The sequence below is a fragment of the Neoarius graeffei genome, chromosome 13, assembly GCF_027579695.1.
Source record: "Neoarius graeffei isolate fNeoGra1 chromosome 13, fNeoGra1.pri, whole genome shotgun sequence".
Lineage (NCBI taxonomy): Eukaryota > Metazoa > Chordata > Actinopteri > Siluriformes > Ariidae > Neoarius > Neoarius graeffei.
In genome coordinates, this window is record NC_083581.1 from 45,541,283 (window position 1) to 45,568,694 (window position 27,412).

Below are 27,412 nucleotides of genomic sequence, written 5' to 3' on the forward strand. Positions count from 1 at the left end.
CTACACATAAAGCTACACTGGAGTGATTTTCATTTTCATCTTTTATTTTACGTTTGTACAGGCAGTCAGATACATTATTATGCATAATGTACAATATGAAACCTACACACACACACACACACACACACACACACACTCCTCTCCTGACTTGCAGTAGCTCTACATTTCATACTGAATGCTTCCAGTAGTTTCCATCAGTCACTTGTTTGGTCCAATGAGGAGATTTATGAGCAGTTATGCATCAGCACTGAGTCAGATCGTCCAATCAGAGATCAGGAGGTGTGGCCATCTGTTTCCAGCTCGTCTGTGATCATCTGTGAGATCTGTCTGAACGATGGTCTTTCCTCTGGTCTCTAAAGAGGAGAGCCAATATTTTAAAAACATGCTGATTAGGACCATTATAATGTCAGAAATCATTAATATGATGATTATTAAAGCTTATGTAGCTATAACATCAATGGAACTGTCAATTTAGTATACAAGTTAACATAAAAATAAATATTTTTGACATGATTTTAGCCATAATTCAGATGAGTTTATTTTTAATTAATTCATTTTTTAACGTAATCATTTTTAAAACTTAATTTTAATTCGTCTGTTTTATTTTTGTTTTATTGTTCATTTTTAAAAAGCTAAATTAGCTGCAAATGTAATTAAATAATTTTGCTTTATATGGTTACTTAAACTTATAGCTGGCTAGCGAGATATAAATAACATTTTAAAGAAACACACACACACACACACACACACACACACACACACACACACACACACACACACACACACACACACACACACACTTCCTGTGGTTGTGAATCTCTCTCTCTCCCTCCACCCAACACACACACACACACACACACACACACACACTTCCTGTGGTTGTGAATCTCTCTCTCTCCCTCCACCCAACACACACACACACACACACACACACACACACACACACACACACACACACACACACACACACACACACACACACACACAAATAATGGTGTGAAAGTTAAACTTTGCTGTGTGTTAACAGCAATGGTTACTGAAGAGGCACTTTGTAAATATACCTTCATATAAAATACTCACTTCTGCATCTTTAAAATTACTTTTAAATAATTAATAAGGTTAATTACATTCATTATATCCAAGTTTGAATACGTATTTCTAATAACTGGATGATGATTCATTGTTGAATTGAAGAATTTGTGTTTGAAAGAAGGTTTGGAAAATTACAGATTAATTGCATCTCACCTCTTGCCAGCAGTGTTGCATGATTTCGTAAATGTGCGGGGCAGCTTTTTTGGGCCGAGAGAGGCGATGTCCCTGCATCACCATAGTTACGACCTCATGGTTCAGGTTGTTCTCAAATGGCATCTTCCCCTCAGTAAACACCTCCCACATTAACACACCTGAGAACACCAAAAGGAATGATTTTATTGTCAGAAATTAAGATATATTAGCAGGACCTGTGCTAACCATACTAAACATAAAATACAAATACAAATACACCTCAGAATGCTGTATTTTTTCAAAGTAATGGTTAAATTAGACTAGTTCCCAGATATATGGCTGTATTTTTAAACTTTACTTAGGTGTACCTTGGGGAACCAAAATATACCTGTCCAGTAACTTAATAAACTCAATTCTACTTATGTATATACTGTATGAATACTAGTTTCTAAAATTATTATGTTAGTCAGATTTACCTGTATCATTTTTACTCTAGAACTTTGTATCTTCTGTAGTATTTACCATTAAGCTAACAAAAAATTATAAGCAATTTTTAATATTTTATTTTATAAGGTCACACTATTATTTAAAAACTATTCTTAAGCGTTCACATAGCGAAAACCTAAAACCTCACCAAAGGACCAGACATCAGACTTGCTGCTGTATCGACAGAAGTTAAAGACCTCAGGTGGAGACCACTTCACTGGAAACTTTGCTCCAGAGGAACTGAGATACTGATCATCCAGAACGTATCTGGAAGTGGAGATGTTTTAAGTCAGTGTTTATTTGATATTTATATAAGTGGTAAGCAAAAACAGTCCTGCATTTGACAACATAGCTGATTGCATATAGTATCATATTGTACAACCCCGATTCCAAAAAAGTTGGGACAAAATACAAATTGTAAATAAAAACGGAATGCAATGATGTGGAAGTTTCAAAATTCCATATTTTATTCAGAATAGAACATAGATGACATATCAAATGCTTAAACTGAGAAAATGTATCATTTAAAGAGAAAAATTAGGTAATTTTAAATTTCATGACAACAACACATCTCAAAAAAGTTGGGACAAGGCCATGTTTACCACTGTGAGACATCCCCTTTTCTCTTTACAACAGTCTGTAAACGTCTGGGGACTGAGGAGACAAGTTGCTCAAGTTTAGAGATAGGAATGTTAACCCATTCTTTTCTAATGTAGGATTCTAGTTGCTCAACTGTCTTAGGTCTTTTTTGTCGTATCTTCCGTTTTATGATGCGCCAAATGTTTTCTATGGGTGAAAGATCTGGACTGCAGGCTGGCCAGTTCAGTACCTGGACCCTTCTTCTATGCAGCCATGATGCTGTAATTGATGCAGTATGTGGTTTGGCATTGTCATGTTGGAAAATGCAAGGTCTTCCCTGAAAGAGGCATCGTCTGGATGGGAGCATATGTTGCTCTAGAACCTGGATATACCGTACCTTTCAGCGTTGATGGTGTCTTTCCAGATGTGTAAGCTGCCCATGCCACATGCACTAATGCAACCCCATAACATCAGAGATGCAGGCTTCTGAACTGAGCACTGATAACAACTTAGGTCGTCCTTCTCCTCTTTAGTCCGAATGACACGGCGTCCCTGATTTCCATAAAGAACTTCAAATTTTGATTCGTCTGACCACAGAACAGTTTTCCACTTTGCCACAGTCCATTTTAAATGAGCCTTGGCCCAGAGAAGACGTCTGCGCTTCTGGATCATGTTTAGATACGGCTTCTTCTTTGAACTATAGAGTTTTAGCTGGCAACGGCGGATGGCACGGTGAATTGTGTTCACAGATAATGCTCTCTGGAAATATTCCTGAGCCCATTTTGTGATTTCCAATACAGAAGCATGCCTGTATGTGATGCAGTGCCATCTAAGGGCCCGAAGATCACGGGCACCCAGTATGGTTTTCCGGCCTTGACCCTTACACACAGAGATTCTTCCAGATTCTCTGAATCTTTTGATGATATTATGCACTGTAGATGATGATATGTTCAAACTCTTTGCAATTTCACACTGTCGAACTCTTTTCTGATATTGCTCCATTATTTGTCGGCGCAGAATTAGGGGGATTGGTGATCCTCTTCCCATCTTTACTTCTGAGAGCCGCTGCCACTCCAAGATGCTCTTTTTATACCCAGTCATGTTAATGACCTATTGCCAATTGACCTAATGAGTTGCAATTTGGCCCTCCAGCTGTTCCTTTTTTGTACCTTTAACTTTTCCAGCCTCTTATTGCCCCTGTCCCAACTTTTTTGAGATGTGTTGCTGTCTTGAGATGTGTTGCTGTCATGAAATTTCAAATGAGCCAATATTTGGCATGAAATTTCAAAATGTCTCACTTTCAACATTTGATATGTTGTCTATGTTCTATTGTGAATACAATATCAGTTTTTGAGATTTGTAAATTATTGCATTCCGTTTTTATTTACAATTTGTACTTTGTCCCAACTTTTTTGGAATTGGGGTTGTATTAGCACAGCTGTCTCATATTCAGGCTCTTGTAAAAGAAGTTTATCTTTTCTTTTTTTTAATTAATTTTATTACCTCTTTACATTTAAGCAAGGAAATAAAGACAATGAAATGTTATTGCTGTGTATAGAGGCGTAATTCAGTTACGCCTCTATACACAGTCAGTTCTACATGTGGACAGGTGTAATTTTAGAGACAGTTCTACACATGGACAGGTGTAATTTTAGAGTCAGTTCTACACGTGGACAGGTGTAATTTTAGAGACAGTTCTACATGTGGACAGGTGTAATTTTAGAGTCAGTTCTACACGTGGACAGGTGTAATTTTAGAGACAGTTCTACACGTGGACAGGTGTAATTTTAGAGTCAGTTCTACACGTGGACAGGTGTAATTTTAGAGTCAGTTCTACACGTGGACAGGTGTAATTTTAGAGTCAGTTCTACACGTGGACAGGTGTAATTTTAGAGTCAGTTCTACACGTGGACAGGTGTAATTTTAGAGTCAGTTCTACAGGTGGACAGGCGTAATTTTAGAGTCAGTTCTACATGTGGACAGGTGTAATTTTAGAGACATTTGTACCTGGCCATGCCGAAGTCTGACACTTTCACCACATGTGAGTCACTGACAAGGCAGTTTCTAGCAGCCTGTGGATAGACAGTAGTAATTAAAACATGTATATATAGTCTTTTACAAAGTCTTGAATGTGTGTATTAAAATTCCAAGCTTCATTTCCAGGACTTTCCTTTTCCCCCCTAGGTTTCACAATTTCCATGTTTCCTTGTTTTATGTTCTCTGACAAATACTGCACAGTTTGATGGAAATTACTATGGGAAATCTTAAAATAAAGAATGTTTGTAAATATATCTAACTGCCTCAGTAGGTATAATATACTGTTTATTTGTAGATAGCATCTGTGCATGTATATTGTAAACAGTGTACCGTTAAAAGAATGTCATTAATGTAATAAGCTCTCCCATAAATAGAATCTTGAGTGAACAACTATTGTTTAATGACTGTATTATTGAATATATATATGTATTTGTGAAGGTAAACAGATATTGTAAAGATTAAATTAAATGGAGTACAGATATAGGGGTTCTATTTAGCTTTATTCTGTGATATACTGACCAGATCCCGGTGGAGGAAGCGGTTAGCCTCCAGGTACTGCATGCCCTCGCTGACATCATGGCAGATGCTGAGCAAATTTTGTGTGCTGAACGAACCCCGACGCTGACGAACGTAATTCAGGAGACAGCCGAGCTCCATGAACTCCGTCACCAGGTAGATGGGCCTCTGCTGCGTACACACACCGTATAACTGAACCAGCTTCGGGTGGGACAGACTCCTGGATATAAATAAACAAAAGACAGACAGTAAATTTATAAAGGTTAGGACAAACAGATTTGTGTTTGAATAGCGAATATGCTAATGTTTCTACAGTTATCAGAGCAGCTTCAAATAAATTGAGAAATTCAGAAGAGGGCAGTTTCATTCCTGTTGTACACAATTCACGTTTCCACAACAGTAGAGGTCTGTTTCATGTAAATAGTTGGAAACCTTGTCCGAGGCTAGCTAATATGTAAATTATAAACAATCCACTCTGTGAGCTACTGTAAATATATTTCCTTATTAGTAAAATATATGTCAGTATCCATGGAAAGCCATGGTAATATATTCAAAATCATACATAACCAATTACAATATTTATACTGCAATATATTCTTCACTATTCTTAGGTCAAACTGTATGTTAAAAAAAGAAACATTTGCCAATATTATACTTGCAAATATATTGCTTTTCCATATGGAACTGCACAAAGATCTCATCTCATCTCATTGTCTCTAGCCGCTTTATCCTGTTCTACAGGGTTGCAGGCAAGCTGGAGCCTATCCCAGCTGACTACAGGCGAAAGGCGGGGTACACCCTGGAGGTCATCACAGGGCTGACACATAGACACAGACAACCCTGCACAAAGATATTAATACAAATGTGTGTATTTTAGACATGTAACTGAATATCAGTATATTATTCAGAATAAACAGATAATGCATTTTAAACTGATATAAATACAGATATGAATTGTAGATGCACTATTCTTTTTTTTGCAGTTTTGTAAAAGCATTCACAGGTTCACTGGTTGAGACTATAGATGTGCACAGGCAGGTTTTTACTTTCATGAAGGCACGAGCTCACAGGACAGATATCAAGCTCAGAAGACAAATAAAGACCACTTTCATTAACATGAACATTATCGTGAACATGAAGACTAACATGAATGTTAATTTTAATGGTAACATGAGTGCATATTGCTGTATGATGCATTTGCAGCGTTCATGCATCCTTTGTAACTGCCTGGTCAGAATTGTGGTGGTTTAAATTTCACAACTTGTTTGTTTATATTTTTCAGAAATAGAACCAACTAAATTTGTTAGAAAATACTGCAAGCAGGTACAAACACAGTAATAAGTAAATGAACACGATTGAAAAAAAGTCCTGCAGGTCTCTAGGCAAGACTGATTATGAACTGATGTACAGTGGTGCTTGAAAGTTTGTGAACCCTTTAGAATTTTCTATATTTCTGCATAAACATGACCTAAAGCATCATCAGATTTTCACACAAGTGCTAAAAGTAGATAAAGAGAACGCAGTTAAACAAATGAGACAAAAATATTATACTTGGTCATTTATTTATTGAGGAAAATGATCCAATATTACATATCTGTGAGTGTCAAAAGTATGTGAACCTCTAGGATTAGCAGTTAATTTGAAGGTGAAATTAGAGTCAGGTGTTTTCAATCAATGGGATGACAATCAGGTGTGAGTGGGCACCCTGTTTTATTTAAAGAACAGGGATCTATCAAAGTCTGATCTTCACAACACATGTTTGTGGAAGTGTATCATGGCACGAACAAAGGAGATTTCTGAGGACCTCAGAAAAAGCGTTGTCGATGCTCATCAGGCTGCAAAAGGTTACAAAACCATCTCTAAAGAGTTTGGACTTCACCAATCCACAGTTAGACAGATTGTGTACAAATGGAGGAAATTCAAGACCGTTGTTACCCTCCCCAGGAGTGGTCAACCAACAAAGATCACTCCAAGAGCAAGGCATGTAATAGTCGGCGAGGTCACTAAGGACCCCAGGGTAACTTCTAAGCAACTGAAGGCCTCTCTCACATTGGCTAATGTTAATGTTCATGAGTCCACCATCAGGAGAACACTGAACAACAATGGTGTGCATGGCAGGGTTGCAAGGAGAAAGCCACTGCTCTCCAAAAAGAACATTGCTGCTCATCTGCAGTTTGCTAAAGATCACATGGACAAGCCAGAAGGCTATTGGGAAAATGTTTTGTGGATGGATGAGACCAAAATAGAACTTTTTGGTTTAAATGAGAAGCGTTATGTTTAGAGAAAGGAAAACACTGCATTCCAGCATAAGAACCTTATCCCATCTGTGAAACATGGTGGTGGTAGTACCATGGTTTGGGCCTGTTTTGCTGCATCTGGGCCAGGATGGCTTGCCATCATTGATGGAACAATGAATTCTGAATTATACCAGCGAATTCTAAAGGAAAATGTCAGGACATCTGTCCATGAACTGAATTTCAAGAGAAGGTGGGTCATGCAGCAAGACAACGACCCTAAGCACACAAGTCATTCTACCAAAGAATGGTTAAAGAAGAATAATGTTTTGGAATGGCCAAGTCAAAGTCCTGACCTTAATCCAATGGAAATGTTGTGGAAGGACCTGAAGCGAGTAGTTCATGTGAGGAAACCCACCAACATCCCAGAGTTGAAGCTGTTCTGTACGGAGGAATGGGCTAAAATTCCTCCAAGCCGGTGTGCAGGACTGATCAACAGTTACCGCAAACATTTAGTTGCAGTTATTGCTGCACAAGGGGGTCACACCAGATACTGAAAGCAAAGGTTCACATACTTTTGCCACTCACAGATATGTAATATTGGATCATTTCCCTCAATAAATAAATGACCAAGTATAATATTTTTGTCTCATTTGTTTAACTGGGTTCTCTTTATCTACTTTTAGGACTTGTGTGAAAATCTGATGATGTTTTAGGTCATATTTATGCAGAAATATAGAAAATTCTAAAGGGTTCACAAACTTTCAAGCACCACTGTAACTGAGCTTGAGAAACGGTCATAGACAGAATTCATACACCATATCGACACTGCTCACATTTCTACTGCTGAATGTTTTGCAGTGGTTTTAGGGCTGGAGTGGTTGTGTTTAATTAAAGAAAAACTTTCCGGTTTAGGACACATACAGATACATATACTGACAATGCGTTACATCCTGTGTGAGTGTCTCACATCATAACTTTGGCTTCCTCTATAAAGTCCTCTTCACTCATTGCTCCCTCTCTGATCGCTTTAATGGCCACTTTGTGCTGTGCTCTCCATTTTCCCAGTCGCACCACACCGACCTGCCCACTGCCGAGCTCCTTCATGAAGGTCAGCTCACAAGGGTTAATTTCCCACTTATCTACACACACACAAACATGCACACACACACACACACACACACACACACACACACACACACACACACACACACACACACACACACACACAAATACTGTATCTTACTTTAGTAATTATCTTACTTTATCTTAAAGTAAAAATCTTACTTTCGTAATGCAATTTACCTATAAACATATTACAACAGTACAAAGATATTTAAAACTGTAGCTTCATACATTACAATCTATTAGACAAAGTCTTTAATGGTCTCCATCATATAATAGGAACTGGCTTAATTGTTACTATTAAACACCAGTAGAAAGCAAGTGTGTGTGTGTGTGTGTGTGTGTGTGTGTGTGTGTGTGTGTGTGTGTGTGTGTGTGTGTGTGTGTTGGGGGGTAACTGACCATAGCTGAATCCTGCTGTCGTTGGTGCTGCTCTGCTCTGTCTATTTATTGGATAACGCAGTCTGCTCACCAAACCTGCACACACAGACACACCGAGTCAGCCTGATGTTACAGAATGAACAAGGGTACTTTGGGGTACTTTATATTTCCATGCCCTTTTGATATTTATGCTCACGTTCTTTAATTCACTGCATGACTCATCTGTCATTACTTATTTGAACACAATTAAAATTTAGGGTTAAATCTGGATTTCTGTAGCATTGTACTGTAATTATGACTGTTGTTAAAAACACTATACAAATAACACTGGCTCCCGAATGGTTCAACAGAAAGATGTTATCCCTATTGTTGAGACTGTGCTCTCAGGATGGGAGGGGCTTGCATTCTCTCCCCTGTCAATCACAGTGACACTATCCAATTGTGGGCATCTGTGAGCTCATGGATGTGGAAGGAAAATGAGAAAAAGGCAAAAAAAAAGTATTCAAATGTTTTTAATGCTAGTTTCTTGTCTTTTGTGTGGTTTTTGAGATGTAATTGAGGTGAAAATTTTGCTGAAACCTGGCAACCCTGACTGGCTGAAATGTTTGTGCTTGTAGTTGCACAGAATCCTAAAACCTGACAAGAGCAACAGCTTTAATTTTAAAAACTGAAATATTGTTGTTTGGTATACTGAGGATAAGGTGCTGTATAATTAATCAATAATAAGACATAAGTTGATGGAAATATAGAATTACAGAATATAGAATTACAAACCTGTACATGGTTGTGGTGTGTGTGTGTGTGTGTGTGTGTGTGTGTGTGTGTGTGTGTGTGTGTGTGTGTGTGTTACCTGCGGCATTGTGTTTGTGGTACTCTATGAGTTCAGGAATGCTGCTGAACTGGTGCTTCTCCGAAAGGTAAAACTGTTTAGGTGAGCTCTGAGTCTCCTTAATGTAATAATGTCTAATAGCAGAGCCTCCATCACTGCAAACATAAACACAATGAGTGGGCCTCTGTGTGTGTGTGTGTGTGTGTGTGTGTGTGTGTGTGTGTGTGTGTGTGTGTGTGTGTGTGTATCTGTGATATAACCTACCCCAAAGACTTTGTGTACAGAGAAACGGTGTAGGCACCGGAACTGGAGTCTCGCACCATGAACCCTCCCTCTTTACCCTGCACACACACACACACACACACACACCAGCTTATGCTATATATACACATACATAGGCAGGATCCATCTATGTGAACTGAAAGAGTCCTTTGACCTATTTTGTCTGTGTGTGTGTGTGTGTGTGTGTGTGTGTGTGTGTGTGTGTGTGTGTGTGTGTGTGTGTGCGCGCACACGTGTGTGTGTCTGAAATTGTGTTATATTTCTGTCTGGTTTCAGTACCTCTACATGTATTTCTCACTGTCTAGACACAAACTCCTTTAATGGATTTATTATTAGAAAGTATTTTCATTACTGTTATGTGTGCATTTCATGTACACACACACACACACACACACACACACACACACACACACACACACACACACACACCTCTTTCCTTAGCTGCTCCTCTGCTTTGTTGCGGTTCACATTTTTGCAGTACCACCTGAAATACACACACACACACACACACACACACACACACACACACACACACACACAAAGTTGTGTTCTTGTTACTGGAAATCATATTAGATCATTATTTTACCAAATTATTTTTATTTTATTGTTAACTTACACAAACTGCTCCAAATTATCTGGCTGCTTTGGGGTTACATAGTTGCTGGGAATGTAGCCTTCTTCCCTGAGCGCGCGCACACACACACACACACACTTCATACAATTGTATATGTATGAATTTCAATAGTATAATTAATATTCTTAATATTAGCTTATACTGTTTTACTATTACTGTTACTCTCTGTACAATCTATGGAGTCCTTTAATCACTCACTCACTCACTCACTCACTCACTCACTCACTCACTCACTCACTCACTCACTCACTCACTCACTCACTCACTCACTCACCCATATTTGTTGCGTGCTTTGTACCAGTTGACATCACACTTCTCAGTGATGACATACTCCTCCCCCTGATGCAGTGTCAGGTCTTGACTTTCTGTTCCCTCAAAATCATACAGTGCAATGACCACTTCCTCCTTAGGCTCCTCCTCTTCCTCTTCCTCATTAGGGGGAGGCTGTGGCAGTGGGCGTCGAGACTGCAAGACAGAGTTATGAGAAAAAAAATGTGTGCATTCTTGAGGTCAGATAATGAGACTTGTATCGCAATCAACGTTCCAGTTCATCCCAAAGGTGTTCAGTAGAGTTGAGTTCCTCCACACCAAACACCTGAAACCATGTGTTGATGGATCTTGCTTTGTGCACAGGGGCACTATCATGCTGAAACAGGGACAGTTCTACCCCCAAACTTCTTCCACGAGGTTTGAAGGATACTGTATTGTAAAATGTGTTTGTATGCTGTAGCGTTAATGTTAACATTCCCCTTTACTGGAACTAAGGAGCCCAAACCCCGAAAAACAGATGCAGACCATTATCCCTCCTTCACCACATTTTACTGCTGGAACACTGCATTTGGGATGACAGTAGGTGATTTGAGTGAGGATGAGGGGGATGCCATCCACCAAGTTAGCAATATGATCAAAATGCATCCCTCTTGTTACAGTTTTTTTTCAATTGCTTACACACAAAACCTTTATATATTACACTATTTCTAAACTCTGTCACTCAAACTTCACAACTCCACCTCAAATCAGCAAAACCATAAACTAATTCTCAGCCTTGACACAGTTTTCAATTTAGCTATTCACTTTCTGCAAATCAATACACACAATTCTCTACCTAACACACGAAAATCTAACAGGAAGTAACTTGATTTCCTATTTCAAACACAACCAGTCAAAATGCCACACTTATTCATCAGTGCCTCAGACTATGTCCTCATATGTGCAAACAATAATTGCTTTAATGAACACCAACCAATCACTGCCTGTCATAGGCCTATAAATAGGGTAAAGGTCAAGTTATCAGTCTTGAACAATGGATAACAACAATGCAGAGAGAGCCAGGGGAATCAGAGGAAGGCACAGAGGACGACGAGGAGTTCGGGTTCATGGAGGACACTTTGGAAGGGGAGCAGGAAGAGGAAGAGGATGAGGACGAGTTGAAGGAGGAAGGGATGAAGAACCAAGAAGAATAGTCTCTGATGAGATTAGGGCTACTCTGATTGATCACTTGATCAATCATGGGTTGACCATGAGAGAGGCTGGACTCAGAGTCCAGCCCAACTTGAGTCGATTTACAGTGGCAGCCATAATTTGAACTTTTCGAAATGAGAACAGGTATGCAACAATCAACAGTACTGTAATGTACATCAGTGGTGGCTGGTAGTCTTTCAAACAGGGGAGGCTGGTCGGTTACGATATTTCCAGATTTTCAAAGAAAAAAGAAAAAACACATCAATTTTGCCCATACTCTTGCCTCTGATCTGGCTGATTGTTGGCAGGGTCACAAACTGTGAAATAACAGGTTCTTTTGGCCCATTAGCCTACTGTCCAATATACATGATGGTGGTGTTGGGGGGGGGTATATTTTAACATTTTATATTTTAAAATTGTGGCATGTGGCATGTTGTTTAAAAATTGATCATTATTGAAAGCAGCTCTTTGTCAGGAACCTCAGCAGTAACAGCAGAGTGTTCTGGAATAAGCACAAGCACTGACCTTGGGGAGCCAAACATAGAGCTGGGTGCCACACATTTCATTCAATGACACTTTCCCTATATTTTACTTATTTTGACTGAGAAATGTTTTATTGACAATTTTGATAACCCTTCACTTTTAATCCAGGTCTGTAGTGTGAAATGTTCTCGGCTGTGTTTTTGTTTAAAAATGTTTTCCAAATTGTAGCTGTGTTTAATTCATATCCAGAAAAATATATATTCCAATATAATATACTCAGCATAAACATTTTAAATAGATTCTATATTTTTGGTCCATCCATGACATATTACTAAAGTAGCCTATTTACTGTTGTTGATGTGGGTCACTTGCTGTTAGCCAATTCACTTTCTCGTACCAGGAGAGCTGAAAGGAACGAGTATTATTCCCTACCTTTTTCACCAAGTCAATTTGAGGCGTTGGTCTACCCTGCTCTTTAATTTTAATTTTTTCCTCTAAAGGAAGACTGGCAAATGGCTTCGCCAAAATTAAATCAGCAATGCTTGGCATCCGTGCGCAGCTTTCTTGCTAGCTGACTAGCCCCCTCAAGTTCAAGTTCAGTCACTCAAATAAACGAAATTTCTGGAACTAAGATAGCAAACTTGACAACACTATATTTACACTTTATTTACAATGAAAATATATACAAACTAAAAAAGCTGGTAGAAACCGTATGTAATGAATGAAATCGAAATGTAAGCTGCTCTCTTACAGTACACCACAGCACTTGCGAATCCGCATGGGACTGAACTGAGATTCACCGCTGCCTGTCTATATTTGAAACGAGCTGTCAATCAAAGAAAATATCCGGCCGCTTTCACCAATCACCAGTCTCCTCGCGGAAACTGCCATGTCCCTCCCACTGTGAGGCTCGGAGTCCGTGGGCGGGCATTTTCGCAGTATTTGTCCAATAATCGTCTTGCATTTTGAGATTGAAAAGCGCATAGCTCCCAAATGCCACTGAAGTCCACTGAGGCTGGGAGTCCGTGAGACTCCGTGGGCAGGCGTTTTCACAGTATTTGTCCAATAATCGTCTTGCATTTTGAGATTGAAAAGCGCATAGCTCCCAAATGCCATTGAAGTCCACTGAGGCTGGGAGTCCGTGAGACTCCGTGGGCGGGCATTTTCGCAGTATTTGTCCAAGAATCGTCTTGCATTTTGAGATTGAAAAGCGCATAGCTCCCAAATGCCATTGAGGTCCACTGAGGCTGGGCTGCATCGTGCTGTCACGAGGGGGAAAAACTCAAGCACACATTAGGTGAACTGGGGAAAGTTATAACGGAATGATTTCGCACTGTAGTTGGGTTGAGCACATATATTTCTATGATTCTGGATCTGAAATAGCAATGTTATAAGGTCGGCTATAACATAAGCCTAGCGCAGTTCATCCTACACAGTGGCGGCTCCTGAATTTTTTTTCGGGGGGGGGGGGGGGGGCAATTTTCCCCCGTTATGTCTACACGGCCCATAAATGTCCACAGGACTGAAGTAAATTGACCTAGGTAGCAAGTCAACTGTTCTACAGAATGTTCTGTAAATAGATTTTGTACTTCAAACTCCATGACCAGCAAGAATTTTACAGACTGTGCAACTTAAGGACAAACAGGAAAGTGCACTTACTGGAACAAAACATTGTAAATAGTTGGCTAACATAACAATAGCAGTTGAATAAATAGATGAGTGGATCTTTAGATCTTGCAATTACTGGTATTTATCAAGGATATTACCAAAGTGCTAACTCTCAGAGCAAAGTGTGGCAAATATAAAAATGCACATTGAAAACATCAAAAGTGAACGGATTCTGTGACTGTGTGTGTGTGTGTGTGTGTGTGTGAGTCACGAAGTCATCCAAACCCAGAAAAACACCACGGTGACTGGAGCCTTCAGTTTCGTCTTTGCCTCGTAGAGCTAGCTCGAACACTCCACAAAATTTCACGCATTGGATGAGCCGGTTTAATATGTGCCTGTTCTTGCTCACCTCATCGTTGTGGCGGCGAACTGCTAGCCTGTAGCCCTCATCCAGCTGTGTAGCGATGTTCACTCTCCCAAAAGCCGGAAATTTCAGGCAGCTGCCCATGTGAATCTTTGATGACTCATGTTTTTTTATTTTCTCCGACAAATGATGCATGTCCGAAACTCCAGTGACCGTCCAAGCAGTGTTGTCCGTGGAGCCACCTCCAGGGTGGAAAAGTAAGCAGGGGGAGCAGAAAACCACTGAGGCGTCCTCGCAGCCAGCTCGCCAGGATTTGTGCTGGGACCATGTTGAAGTAAAACCTTGAGTATATGATTTCCCCCCTTGTCGAAATTTGTTTTATGTTTAGATTTGGTCGAGGGGGGTCTAGCTTGTTTTGTTGCCAATTTAGCTCGATTTGATCGCTGACCGCACTGAATTGCTTTCCGCATCCATCTCTGAGCGGATGAGCGGTGAGCGGATCGAATGCAACTTTGCCACGCTTCGCAGTGACGTAAGCACGTTAGGGAAACCCCCCCGGAACCCATAGAGATTGCATTGAAGTGTCAGTCAGGAGAAAAAAAATATATTAACATGGGACTCTATCAGTGAACTCTTGGGCGATTTTCAGCGTGACTGAAATCGCCCCAAAAGGGGCGGTACTCTAGAAGCAAGACCACCCTGATTGGACAATGATACCCAGAGACAGATTAAAACGGCCCCGAGCAGCGCTGGTGAAAGTTTGTTTTAAAAAAAGAAAAAAACCCTTATTTTTTCGTTTTGGCAGTGCGCCGCCCAATCGCCCTTATGCACCAGCCACCCTTGATCCTACATGATGTTCGTCATTTTTAGAGGAGGCTGAGCCTCCCTCGTTGTCTTAGAGCAATTGCCCGTGATGTACATGTAATAGCCATTCCTGCATAGCTGTAAAATACATGTATACTATTGTAGCTCCAAGCATCCATTTTACTGCACTACACTGTATGAATGGTCACAGGGCAGTACAATCTTGACTTTATACAGCTCTCTTACAGTACTACTGTATTTCTGAATTTTCTAGAGTGGAAAGACAACAGCATCATGGAGGACGAGGTTGTATATTTTCATAAGAGCAGGAGACTGCAATTGTGAATATGGTTTTGGCAAATAATGGCATTAGAATCTGTGAGATTCAAAATCATATTTTGGAAGACATCACCATATTCAACAATATTGATGCTGTTAGTCTATCTACGATACATCGGGTCCTCCAGAGGAATCAGTTACGGATGAAGGAGCTGTACAGGGTCCCATTTGAAAGGAACTGTGACAGAGTCAAGAACCTGTGGCGTGACTATGTGGAGGTATGTACATAGCACTGCCAGTACATTAGACTTTCACCTGCTGAGACAGACTATTGTATTGTGCGTATCCTAATCTATTCTTTTGTCCAATACAGAGAATTTTGGAGATGGATGCCCACCCCATCCTCCATGAATACATTTATGTGGATGAGGTGGGATTCAACCTCACAAATTCAAGATGAAGGAGGAGAAACATCATTGGACAGAGGGCAATTGTCAATGTCCCAGGCCAACGTGGAGGAAATGTCACCATGTGTGCCGCCATAACGCAGAATGGTGTCCTGCACCACCATGCAACACTTGGCCCCTATAACACTGGTCATATCCTAACATTTCTGGACAATATTCATGGTATTCTTGCTCCAAAGGAAGAGAATCCAGAACAGGCAAGATTTGTGGTTATATGGGATAATGTCAGTTTTAATAATAATAATAATAATAATAAATTTTATTTATAATGCACTTTCTATTGTTAAAATCTCAAAGTGCTACAAAAAATAGATAAAAAAGGAAGTTAAAAAAGGAGTTGCAATAAAAAAGTGTTGCACTAAAAAAGCAGAGGCAATAAAATAAAAATGAAAAGAAGCAGAAACAAATAAAATAAAATTGAAAAGAAAGAACAAGATTAACAGTAGGCCAATTTAAAAAGATGTGTTTTTAAGTGTCTTTTAAAAGTTTCTGTAGGCTGTGGGGCCCTCAGATGGTCAGTGAGGGCGTTCCACAGCCTTGGAGCAGCACAGGAAAAGGCCCTGTCACCCATGCTGTGTAGTTTGGTTCTGGGTACGTGGAGGGTATTTGTGTTTGTGGACCGGAGGGAGCGTGTGTTGACCTGGGGGATGAGAAGTTCTTGTAGGTAGTGAGGGGCATTTCCATTTATGCACTGGTGGGTGAGAAGTAAGACCTTGTACTGGATTCTGAAATGGACCGGAAGCCAGTGAAGGTTTTTTAGAATGGGGGTAATGTGTTCATGTTTGCGCACCCTCAACAGGATCCTGGCAGCAGAGTTCTGGATGTATTGAAGCCTCTGGATGTTCTTGCCAGGTATCCCGATGAGGAGTGCATTACAGTAGTCTAGTCTGGAGGAGACAAAGGCGTGGACGAGCTTCTCTGCATCTCCCAGGCTGAGTAAAGGACGGAGTTTGGCTATGTTTCTGAGATGATAGAAGGCTGTCTTACAGAGATGTTTGATGTGGGTGTCAAAGGTGAGGTGTGAGTCCATTTTAACACCCAAGTTAGTGACAGCTGTGGATAGGGGAATGTTTTGGCCAGAGAAGGAGATGCTGGTGATAGTGGAAGAGCGAAGCTGATGAGGAGTGCCAACCAGTATTGCTTCTGTTTTGGAGCTGTTTAGTTGTAGAAAGTTGTGTCTCATCCACGCCTCAATCTCCTCCAAACAGGTGGCCAGATTGGATGTTGGCTGGGGAACAGATGAGGTGGGGGTTGTCCTGAGGTAGAGCTGGGTATCATCGGCGTAGCAATGGAAGGAGATACCATGTCTGGTGATGATCTGTCCAAGGGGGAGCATGTAGATGGTGAAGAGTGTGGGGCCCAACACCGAACCCTGGGGGACACCACAAGTGACTGTGTGCAATTGTGATTTTGCCCTGCCCAGTGCTACGTGTTCAGTTCTGTCTGTCAGGTAAGAGGTAAACCAGTTGAGTACAGTGTCCGAGAGTCCAATGATGTGTTGCAGGCGGTGAAGCAGAATGTTGTGGTCGACAGTGTCAAAAGCAGCCGTCAGGTCCAGGAGAATGAGTAGGGAGGTGAAGCCAGCGTCTGCCGTCATCAAAAGGTCATTTGTGACCCTGACCAGAGCTGTCTCTGTGCTATAGCCAGGGCGGAAGCCAGACTGAAACTTCTCGAACAGGTTATTGTGTTTGAGGTGATTATGAAGTTGAGCTGCAACTGTTTTTTCCAGCACTTTTGACAGGAATGGAAGATTGGAGATCGGCCGGTAGTGGGAAAGGACATCTGGATCGAGGGTGGGTTTTTTCAACAGGGGTCTGATGACAGCAGTTTTTAGTGCAGAAGGGACATGGCCATCCAGGAGGGAGTGGTTTATGATGTTAGTGATGAGAGGGGACACGGCAAAGATGTTGGCCTTCAGCAGAGCTGAGGGGAAGGGGTCCAGAGCACAGGTGGATGGCTTCATTTTTGTGATGATGCGCTCCACTTCTTCCTGTGTGGCTTCTGAGAATGAGCAGAGGGGCTGGACAGTCGTCGGCGAGAAGTCATCAGTTTGCAGGGGTAGGACAACAGTAGCAGAGAGGTGTAACCGAATGTTGTGAACTTTTTGCCTGAAGAAGTTCATGTGCATGTTGCACCTCTCCTCAGTGGTCTCAGAATGGGAGAATGAGGGGGGCTTGAGAAGGTAATTTATTGTTGAGAAAAGTTGTTTGGAATTACCAGGGCTGTTATTGATGATGGAGGAGTAGAACTTGGACCGCGCATCCCTCAAAGCTTCTGTGTATGCCCTCCTGTGATCCCTGTACGCCTGTTTGTGGACAGTCAGTCCAGAGGCTTTGAGCTGCCGCTCAAGAGCACGCCCAGCCGTCTTCATTTTTCGCAACTCACCATTGTACCAAGGGGCTGAGCGCGTGAAGGAGACTGACCTGGATGTTAGAGGTGAATGGAGGTCCAGGAGGCTGCTCAAGGACTGGTTGTAAAAATCCACAGAGTCAACAACAGAGGGGGAGACAGTGAAGCTAGAAGAGACACGTTGAAGATCCAAGGCCAGGGCATCCTGGTTAATGCCTTTCAGTTTTCTGAACTGCATCTGCCGCTTTGATTTGGTGTGAGGGGAGGGGAAAGGCAGCTCCATTGATATAACCATATGATCTGATACACCAAGATCATAAACCTGTAGGTTACTGATAGGAGCAGAATTTGAGATAACCAAATCAAGTGTGTGCCCTCTGGAGTGTGTGGGGACATCAACATGCTGATGTAAGTTCAATGAGTCAAGCAGCTGAAGGAAATCGGCTGCAGGTTGACGAGAAGGAACATCAACATGTATGTTTATATCTCCCAGAATTATCATATTTGCAGATGTAGTGCAGAATGTTGTAAGGAGATCAGACATTTCTGGAATGAAGGCAGAGTTTGGTTTTGGGGGCCGGTAAATAAGGAGAACAGTCATGGGAAATGGTGGCTTACATTTAAATGCAAGACACTCACAGGAGGATGTTACAGGCAGTGTGATGGGGGTCAATTCCAAGCCCTGTCGGAAAATGACAACAAGGCCACCACCACGGCCGGTGCTGCGAGCTGCCTCCAGATAACTGTAGCCCGGGGGACAGGCTTCATTGAGGGCAGAGTAGTCCTCTGGCTGGTGCCAGGTTTCTGTTAGGCACATGAAGTCAAGTCCTCTCTCCCTGACATGTTCTTCAATCAATGAGGATTAATTCTTTATGGATTGACTATTAAAAAGTTCGATTTTAACCAGAGACTGTGGAATGACTCTCTGAACAGGTCGCAGGACACTAAAATCCACTCCACGAGATCTGGAATATCCCAAGCTGGAATGCAGAGATCTCGCGATATTCCCATTGTTATTTGCAGCTGAGGCAACAGTGCTCTGATGACGCGTTAGACGTGCGCCAGAAGACCAGAGAGCTGGAATGTTTGTTGCAGAGCTGCTTGACTGTTTGTGGAAAACAAACTTTCGACTGGAGCCCCTATGGGTGTAGCGAGAGCGACGAAGGAGTCCAAGCTCATTGATGATGGGGATGTTAAGTCCAGGCGTGACTTTGGGCCGAAGTTGCAGAAGTTGTGAGCTGGAATAGCTAAGCGCCATGCTGACCCAGGAGAGGCGCTAGCCTGCCGACGTTAGCGTCGTGTGCTGGATCGGTGGCGGCAGGTAGAAAGTCGTCCGCCAAGGCGTTATGGCGTTTGGTTGTTGGATCTACGAACCCAGAAACAGCTTGGCAGCCGCCCGCTGTCAGCAAAAGGATAGCTAGATCCTACACTGGATAGCTGGATAGCAGAAGGATAGCTGGATCCTACGAGTCAAAAGGAACCCTTTTCCAATCGGAACAAGTTGACAGCTGGAAGTCGTCTGAAACAGGTAGGTGCTTAGCCACGTGGCTTCCCCACTGGTCAAAGAGAGGGTGAAAACGTATGCTTCAGGGTCCCGAAAAATTGGTGCTTTAGGCTCGTAGAAAGCATAAACGTCAAAAATAGCTCAAGCTTAAAAACAGCACAGATAGATCGCTGGATTGTCATCAAAGCGTTTTTTTTTTTTTTTTTAAACTGTGCGAGCAGGCTATTCCAAAAAATCTCAGGCGGAGAAGCGGCGAACAGACAACGCCAGCGTCCTCTCCCCTGATTAGTTCAGATAAGTTTTCATCGCTCCCAGCTGGTCCAAAATTGGTTTGTCAACCATCCCCATTTTTCTGTTGTCAACCTGCCTCCATATTCACCATTTCTTAACCTGATCGAATAATTCTTCTCAACATGGCATTGGAAAGTGTATGATCATTGTCCCTATGCCCGCCTTACACTTCTCCAGGCAATGGAGGAAGCATGTGGTGACATTGATGCTGCTTCTATCCAAGGTTGGATACGCCACACAAGACGATTCTTTCCTCGATGTTTGGCAAGAGAAAATATAGCATGCGATGTTGATGAAATAATGTGGCCAGACCCAGCCTGGAGGAGAGATTGATCCTAAATGCACACCCAACTTGCTCTCCCCATCAACAAACACACAAACACACACACTTTTTCATACATGTCTATTTTTTGGTTGCTGTATCACCATATGTGGTGGTTGGTGTACTTTGCTTTCTTTTTTTCTTATATGCTGTACAATACTGCATTCACAACAGCAACCGATTTATTCAGAAAATTTAATATTTTTGGTTCCAATATTGCTTGTGTTGACTTCTATTTGCATAATACTGTATTTTCATTCTTGCATGGCAATATATTAAAAAAAACATAAAAACAAAACAGCTTTAGATTTAGAGCAACAGTGTGTAAATGATATACACACATATGTGATACTATGGGAAATGTGTTTATGATGTGAGACAAATGCTTGCTTTTGAGGTGTGTTTAGAATATTCTGAATACTGTGTTTCATTTCGCAGGAGATAGGGCGCTTTTTGCATTTCGTGTGAGCAATAGTTGGATTTGTGTGTAAAGTTTTGAGAAAAAGACACAGAGCTTTGAAAATGTGTATAAGCAGTTGAAAATGACTGTAATCTACCAGATATACCAGATCGCAGCAGCAATATTTACTGGAAAAACCTGTTGTTAAAACAAAGTGTGGTGAAGCAGCTTTTAGCTACTATGCAGTACAGCTATGGAACCAACTCCCAGAGGACATCAAAAATGCTCCTGCTGTTGGCAGCTTCAAATCTAGACTAAAGACCAAGCTGTTTTCAGGTGCTTTCTGCTAACTGATAAATATCATCGTCTTTACATGTTTTAAACTTTACTTAACTTTTACAGTCTTTGCATGTTTTAAGCTTTACTTAACTTTTATTCCATTTTATTCTGCTGTTTTTTTACTGAACTTTTACTTCATTTTATTACTTTATTTCTACTATTGTTTAATTCTTATATTATTTTATTTTTCTCTCTTCTTCCCCCTTTATTTTATGTAATTTTATTTTCAATTGTTTACTGTTTTGCCTTTACCTCTATAAAGCACACTGAACTGCCACTGTGTATGAAATGCGCTATATAAATAAACTTGCCTTGCCTTGCCTTACCATACCTCCTCTCTATCCCCTAGTTAGTAGCAGAGAGAGTGCTTTGTATGGAGGTGGAGAAGCTGTGTTTGTAGGTGGAGCTGTCAGCATCCTTCTGATTAGCAGAATTAGAATAATTAGAAATTAGCTTGGATTTGATTCATTTTCAAATAATTGACTATGCATGAAAATTGGCTTGTGTTGCACAGGTACAGACGCAAACTAGCTAGCTGACTAAAATGAACAATTTCAACAAGGCTGGATCTAGAAGTGGGCAAGGGGAATGCCACGCAAATTTCTGCTCTGCCCAGGAAAATTGATCAACTTTATTGGCCTTTTGAATCTGTCACATCAATCATGTTTATTTCATCTGCCCCAACAAAAGTTCTTGTTTAAAACTGTAATTTACAATGTAATAATTGTGAGTGGTATTTAATATACACAGGCATGTAGTATACCTATTAAATTGCATGACTCAAAAACCTCGATAGTTCTAGCTATAGTTATTGCACAGAGATGTTACTGTGCGTAGTTTGCATGTTGTCCACGTGGGTTTCCTCCGGGTGCTCCGGTTTCCCCCACAGTCCAAAGACATGCAGGTTAGGTTAACTGGTGACTCTAAATTGAGCGTAGGTGTGAATGTGAGTGTGAATGGTTGTCTGTGTCTATGTGTCAGCCCTGTGATGACCTGGCGACTTGCCCAGGGTGTACCCCGCCTTTCGCCCGTAGTCAGCTGGGATAGGCTCCAGCTTGCCTGCGACCCTGTAGAAGGATAAAGCGGCTAGAGATAATGAGATGAGAAATGAGACGTTTCATATTCTTCAAAGTAGCCACCGTTTACCTTGATGACGTTTTGCACACTATTGGCATTATCGTAACCAGCTTCATGAGGAAGTCACCTGGAATGCTTTTCAATTAACAGGTGTGCCTTGTCAAAAGTTCATTAGCGCAATTTCTTGCCTTCTTAATGCGTTTGAGGTCAAACAGTAAATAATAAATAATAAAAATACAGTAAATAGCCCTATTCCACAACTGTAGTGATCCCTACTATGTCAAGAACCACTCAGCGAAGTAAAGAGAAACGACATCCATCATTACTTTAAGACATGAAGTGTTTTAATTTTTAAATCCATTGAATTAGAAGGTGTGTCCAAATTGGTACTGTGTGTGTGTGTGTATATATATATATATATATATATATATATATATATATATATATATATATAAAATAATGTAGTATTGGATTATTTTCCTCAATAAATAAATGACCAAGTATAATATTTTTGTCTCATTTGTTTAACTGGGTTCTCTTTATCTACTTTTAGGACTCATGTGAAAATCTGATGATGTTTTAGGTCATATTTATGCAGAAATATAGAAAATTCTAAAGGGTTCACAAACTTTCAAGCACCATATATATATCTCATTCATCTCATTATCTCTAGCCGCTTTATCCTTCTACAGGGTCGCAGGCAAGCTGGAGCCTATCCCAGCTGACTACGGGCGAAAGGCAGGGTACACCCTGGACAAGTCGCCAGGTCATCACAGGGCTGACACATAGACACAGACAACCATTCACACTCACACCTACGGTCATTTTAGAGTCACCAGTTAAACTAACCTGCATGTCTTTGGACTGTGGGGGAAGCCGGAGCACCCAGAGGAAACCCACGCGGACACGTGGAGAACATGCAAACTCTGCACAGAAAGGCCCTCGCCGGCCACGGGGCTCGAACCTGGACCTTCTTGCTGTGAGGCGACAGCGCTAACCACTACACCACCGTGCCGCCCCCCATATATATATATATATATATATATATATATATATATTAGTGCTGTCAAAGTTAACGCGATAATAACACGTTAACGCGATTAAAAAAAATAATGCCGTTAACGCAAATTCTAATTTGGCCCTGCGAGTCACCCGTAGTTCCTGCTGAGGCTTGTCGCGCGCTGCGTTTAACTGTACCAACAGGTTTACCGTCCAAACGAGATCACATGGGATTACCTTTCACAGGTGAGACTGGAAAAATACTTTTCAATACTTTTCCTTCAGTCTTCAGTTTCCCAGCTCATCTCCACGGGTAGGTGTATAGTTATAAGCAGTGAGCATTAGATAATACAGTGCCACACTATGATGAACGTTTCTGAACGTTTTTATTTTTGTTATCTGTTTTTTTCTTCTTTTATGGCAAATACTTCTCTTCAAAAGAAACTAATGAAGAGTAAAATAAAACATTTTTTTATTTTCACAGTGATATGCACTTTATTTTTCATCCCTTGGTTTTCTCATCTAATATGGAACTTATGGATGTCAGTGGCTGTGACAAGACGTGTTATGGTTTAATGACACGCCTAGTAAAGAGTGGGTCCTGCCGTTTGACAGGGGGAGGTCCCGGTGTCGCTTTGGCGGGAGCAGTTGTCGCAGAGCCGTCTACGTCATCTCCACGTCAGAGCGAGGAGCCGCCGGCTCCTCCTCTCTTTATTGGGGAATCCCTCGTGGATTTTCCATTAGAACAATCGCGAGACGAGACTCTGCAACATGCTTTTTTCCAAGTGAGAGTAATCGATGGTCAAACGCTCCAGCCAAACGCCACCCCGTCCTTCCCCTACTTCGCGATTATGAAGGACAGATTATACCAAGTGACGCAGGACACTCAAACTAAAGAGCGAGTCATGCAGCTGTTGATTCCAAAGAGCCACCGGGAATTGGTATTCCAGGCGGCTCACTTTAATCCCATGGCTGGACACTTAGGGAAGGATAAGACACTAGCCCGAATAATGGCCCGATTCTATTGGCCGGGGATTTGCGGCGATGTTCATAGGTGGTGTACGGCATGCCGCGAATGCCAGCTAGTAAATCCAGCGGCCATTCCAAAAGTGCCTTTGCGCCCTCTTCCTTTGATCGAGACCCCGTTTGAGAGAATTGGGATGGATCTCGTCGGGCCATTAGATCGGTCGGCATGAGGGTACCGCTTTATATTAGTTCTGGTGGACTATGCAACGCGATACCCGGAAGCAGTGCCTCTGCGCAATATCTCAGCACGCAGTATTGCAGAGGCACTCTTCCGCGTCATCTCCCGAGTCGGAATCCCGAAAGAGATTCTGACTGATCAGGGCACTACATTTATGTCACAAACACTACGCGAACTGTATGGGTTATTGGAGATTAAGCCGATCCGCACCAGTGTGTATCACCCACAAACGGACGGTTTAGTAGAACGGTTCAACCGCACCCTCAAAAATATCATTAAAAAATTTGTAAGTGAGGACGCACGTAATTGGGATAAGTGGCTCGAACCCTTGTTGTTCTCAGTGCGAGAGGTTCCCCAAGCCTCCACGGGGTTCTCCCCGTTTGAATTATTATATGGGCGTAAGCCGTGCAGCATCCTAGACGTGCTGCGGGAAAATTGGGAGGAGGGACCTTCACAAAGCAAGAATGAAATTCAATACGTTATGGACCTGCGCGCAAAACTCCACACGCTCACCCACCTAACCCAGGAGAATTTGCGGCAGGCCCAGGAACGGCAAGCCCGCCTGTACAACAAGGGTACGCGCCTTAGGGAGTTCACACCGGGAGATAAAGTACTGTTGCCCACGTCGAGCTCCAAATTGATCGCCAAGTGGCAAGGGCCCTTTGAGGTCACACGGTGGGTTGGGGATGTCGACTATGAGGTTAGGCGAATGGACAGGGGTGGGGCACTACAAATTTACCACCTCAACCTGCTTAAACTCTGGACTGAGGAGGTCCCCGTGGCGTTGGTGTCGGTGGTTCCGGAGAAGGCGGAGCTGGGACCGGAGGTTCAAAAGAGGGCATTGGCATCACGCACCTCTCTGGTCCCCTGTGGAGACCACCTCTCCCCGACCCAACTCACGGAGGTCGCCCAGTTGCAAGCCGAGTTTTCGGACGTGTTCTCAGCCCTGTCCGGTCGCACCAACCTCATAGAGCACCACATAGAGACGCCCCGTGGGTGGTAGTGCGAAGCCGCCCTTACAGGCTACCCGAACACAAAAAAAAAAGGTGGTTCGGGAAGAACTTGAGACCATGCTCGAAATGGGCATCGTTGAGGAGTCCCACAGTGACTGGAGCAGCCTGGTGGTCTTGGTACCCAAGGCCGACGGGTCGGTCCGGTTCTGTGTGGACTATAGAAAAGTCAACGCGTTGTCTAAATTTGATGCGTACCCGATGCCTCTTATTGATGAGTTGCTCGATTGACTTGGCACTGCTCGCTTTTATTCAACGCTGGATTTGACGAAGGGATATTGGCAGATCCCCTTGACTCCACTATCCTGAGAGAAAACGGCCTTTTCCACACCATTTGGTTTACACCAATTCGTCACCCTTCCGTTTGGGCTGTTTGGGGCGCCCGCTACGTTTCAGCGGCTGATGGACAGAGTCCTCCGCCCGCACGCCACTTACGTGGCCGCATATCTGGATGATATTATCATCTATAGTAATGACTGGCAGAGGCACCTCGAACATCTGAGGGCCGTCCTTAGGTCGCTGAGACGGGCGGGGCTCACAGCCAACCCAAAGAAGTGTGCGATTGGGTGGGTGGAAGTACGGTATCTGGGCTTCCACTTGGGCAACGGGCAGGTGCGTCCCCAAATCAATAAGACCGCAGCGATTGCGGCCTGCCCAAGGCCCAAGACCAAAAAGGGGGTGAGACAGTTCCTGGGGCTGGCTGGCTATTACCGTAGGTTTATACCTAATTATTCGGACGTCACCAGCTCGCTGACTGACCTCACTAAAAAGGGGGCACCAGATCCGGTCCAGTGGACGGAGCAATGCCAGCAGGCTTTTTCTGAAGTGAAGGCTGCACTGTGTGGGGGGCCACTTTTACACTCCCCTGACTTTTTTCTCTCCCCTTTGTGTTGCAGACTGACGCGTCGGACAGGGGGCTGTTTTGTCCCAGGAGGGGGAGGGGGAGGACCGCCCCGTCCTGTACATTAGCAGGAAGCTGTCAGTGCGTGAGGGGTGCTACAGCACGATTGAAAGAGTGTCTGGCGATCAAGTGGGCGGTCCTCACTCTCCGTTACTACCTGCTGGGGCGCCCTTTCACCCTCTGTTTGGACCACGCACCCCTCCAGTGGCTCCACCGCATGAAAGATGCCAACGCGCGGATCACCCGTTGGTATCTGGCACTCCAACCCTTCAATTTCAAGGTGGTCCACAGGCCGGGGGCGCAGATGGTCGTGGCGGACTTCCTCTCCCGTCAAGGGGGGGGGGGAGTCGGCTGCAGGCCGGACAGCCACCCGGCCTGAGTCAGGCAGTGGGGGTATGTGGCAGCGGGGGCGTGGTCGAGCGCCGGTCTGTGACAGGAGGGCGGAGTCAGGAAAGGTAAGTGGCAGAATCACTACACCTGACGGCAATTAACCTGTGTTTGTGTGTGTCTTCCCAGTGACCGCGCCCTATTTAAGGAGGGAGCGTGAGAGCGGAAGGGAGCTTCCCCGGATGAGAACATTACAGCGTGTGTGTGTGTCTCTAGCATTTAAAGTTGTCAGACTGAAAAGTGCGTCAATAAAGCTCATATTTAACCCTGATCTTTGTCCTGCCGTCCTCTGTGCTCCACCCCCACGTACGGAACGTTTACAATATATCATAAAATTAACCTACATAATTACCATAGAACAACCACTGTAGTTTATCTTAATGTAATATAATTATTGTAATCATTTTAAAAATATTTTTACCGTAGTAGAAAAAATGTGTGTGTGTGTGTGTGTGTGTGTGTGTGTGTGTGTGTGTGTGTGTGTGTGTGCACGCGCACATGTTCATGTATTTATATATTACTGCGGGCCAAATGTCCCAAGAAGAATAGTAATTTCTGACATTTTTTACCTTGTGGTGACATTTTTGGATGTTTTTTTGCTTTTAAATTAAAAAAAAAATCAATGAGCCAAAAATGTCCTATTCATTACTGATTTAAGGTTGAGGTTAGGTTTAGCTGCAGGTATAACATTAATTATCTGCATTAATAATTATATCACTGGAAAGTCCTCACAAGGATAGTAAGACAAACATTTGTGTATTGCATGAGTTCACTTACTTTGGACTCTGCACCAGGAATAGGGGGGAGTGGTTTCCGTGAAACTGAAAGGGAAAAAA

At 42.5% G+C, this 27,412-nt stretch overlaps 1 protein-coding gene across 1 annotated transcript in view; it reads right to left on the bottom strand.

Moving 5' to 3' along the window:
* Positions 1-23: 23 nt before the first annotated feature.
* The window catches only part of tec (tec protein tyrosine kinase), a 36,906-nt gene continuing 9,517 nt past the window's right edge, over positions 24-27,412 (bottom strand). Inside the window, exons 6-18 of the mRNA XM_060937833.1 lie at positions 27,354-27,397; positions 10,602-10,792; positions 10,310-10,375; positions 10,123-10,177; positions 9,676-9,752; positions 9,433-9,566; positions 8,604-8,678; positions 8,047-8,218; positions 4,846-5,062; positions 4,297-4,361; positions 1,859-1,977; positions 1,246-1,403; positions 24-353 (exon numbers count right to left, since the gene is read on the bottom strand). Of these exons, the coding sequence (XP_060793816.1) occupies positions 273-353; positions 1,246-1,403; positions 1,859-1,977; positions 4,297-4,361; positions 4,846-5,062; positions 8,047-8,218; positions 8,604-8,678; positions 9,433-9,566; positions 9,676-9,752; positions 10,123-10,177; positions 10,310-10,375; positions 10,602-10,792; positions 27,354-27,397 (1,454 nt within the window). The 3' untranslated portion in view covers positions 24-272. The remainder of the gene's footprint in view (positions 354-1,245; positions 1,404-1,858; positions 1,978-4,296; positions 4,362-4,845; positions 5,063-8,046; positions 8,219-8,603; positions 8,679-9,432; positions 9,567-9,675; positions 9,753-10,122; positions 10,178-10,309; positions 10,376-10,601; positions 10,793-27,353; positions 27,398-27,412) is intronic.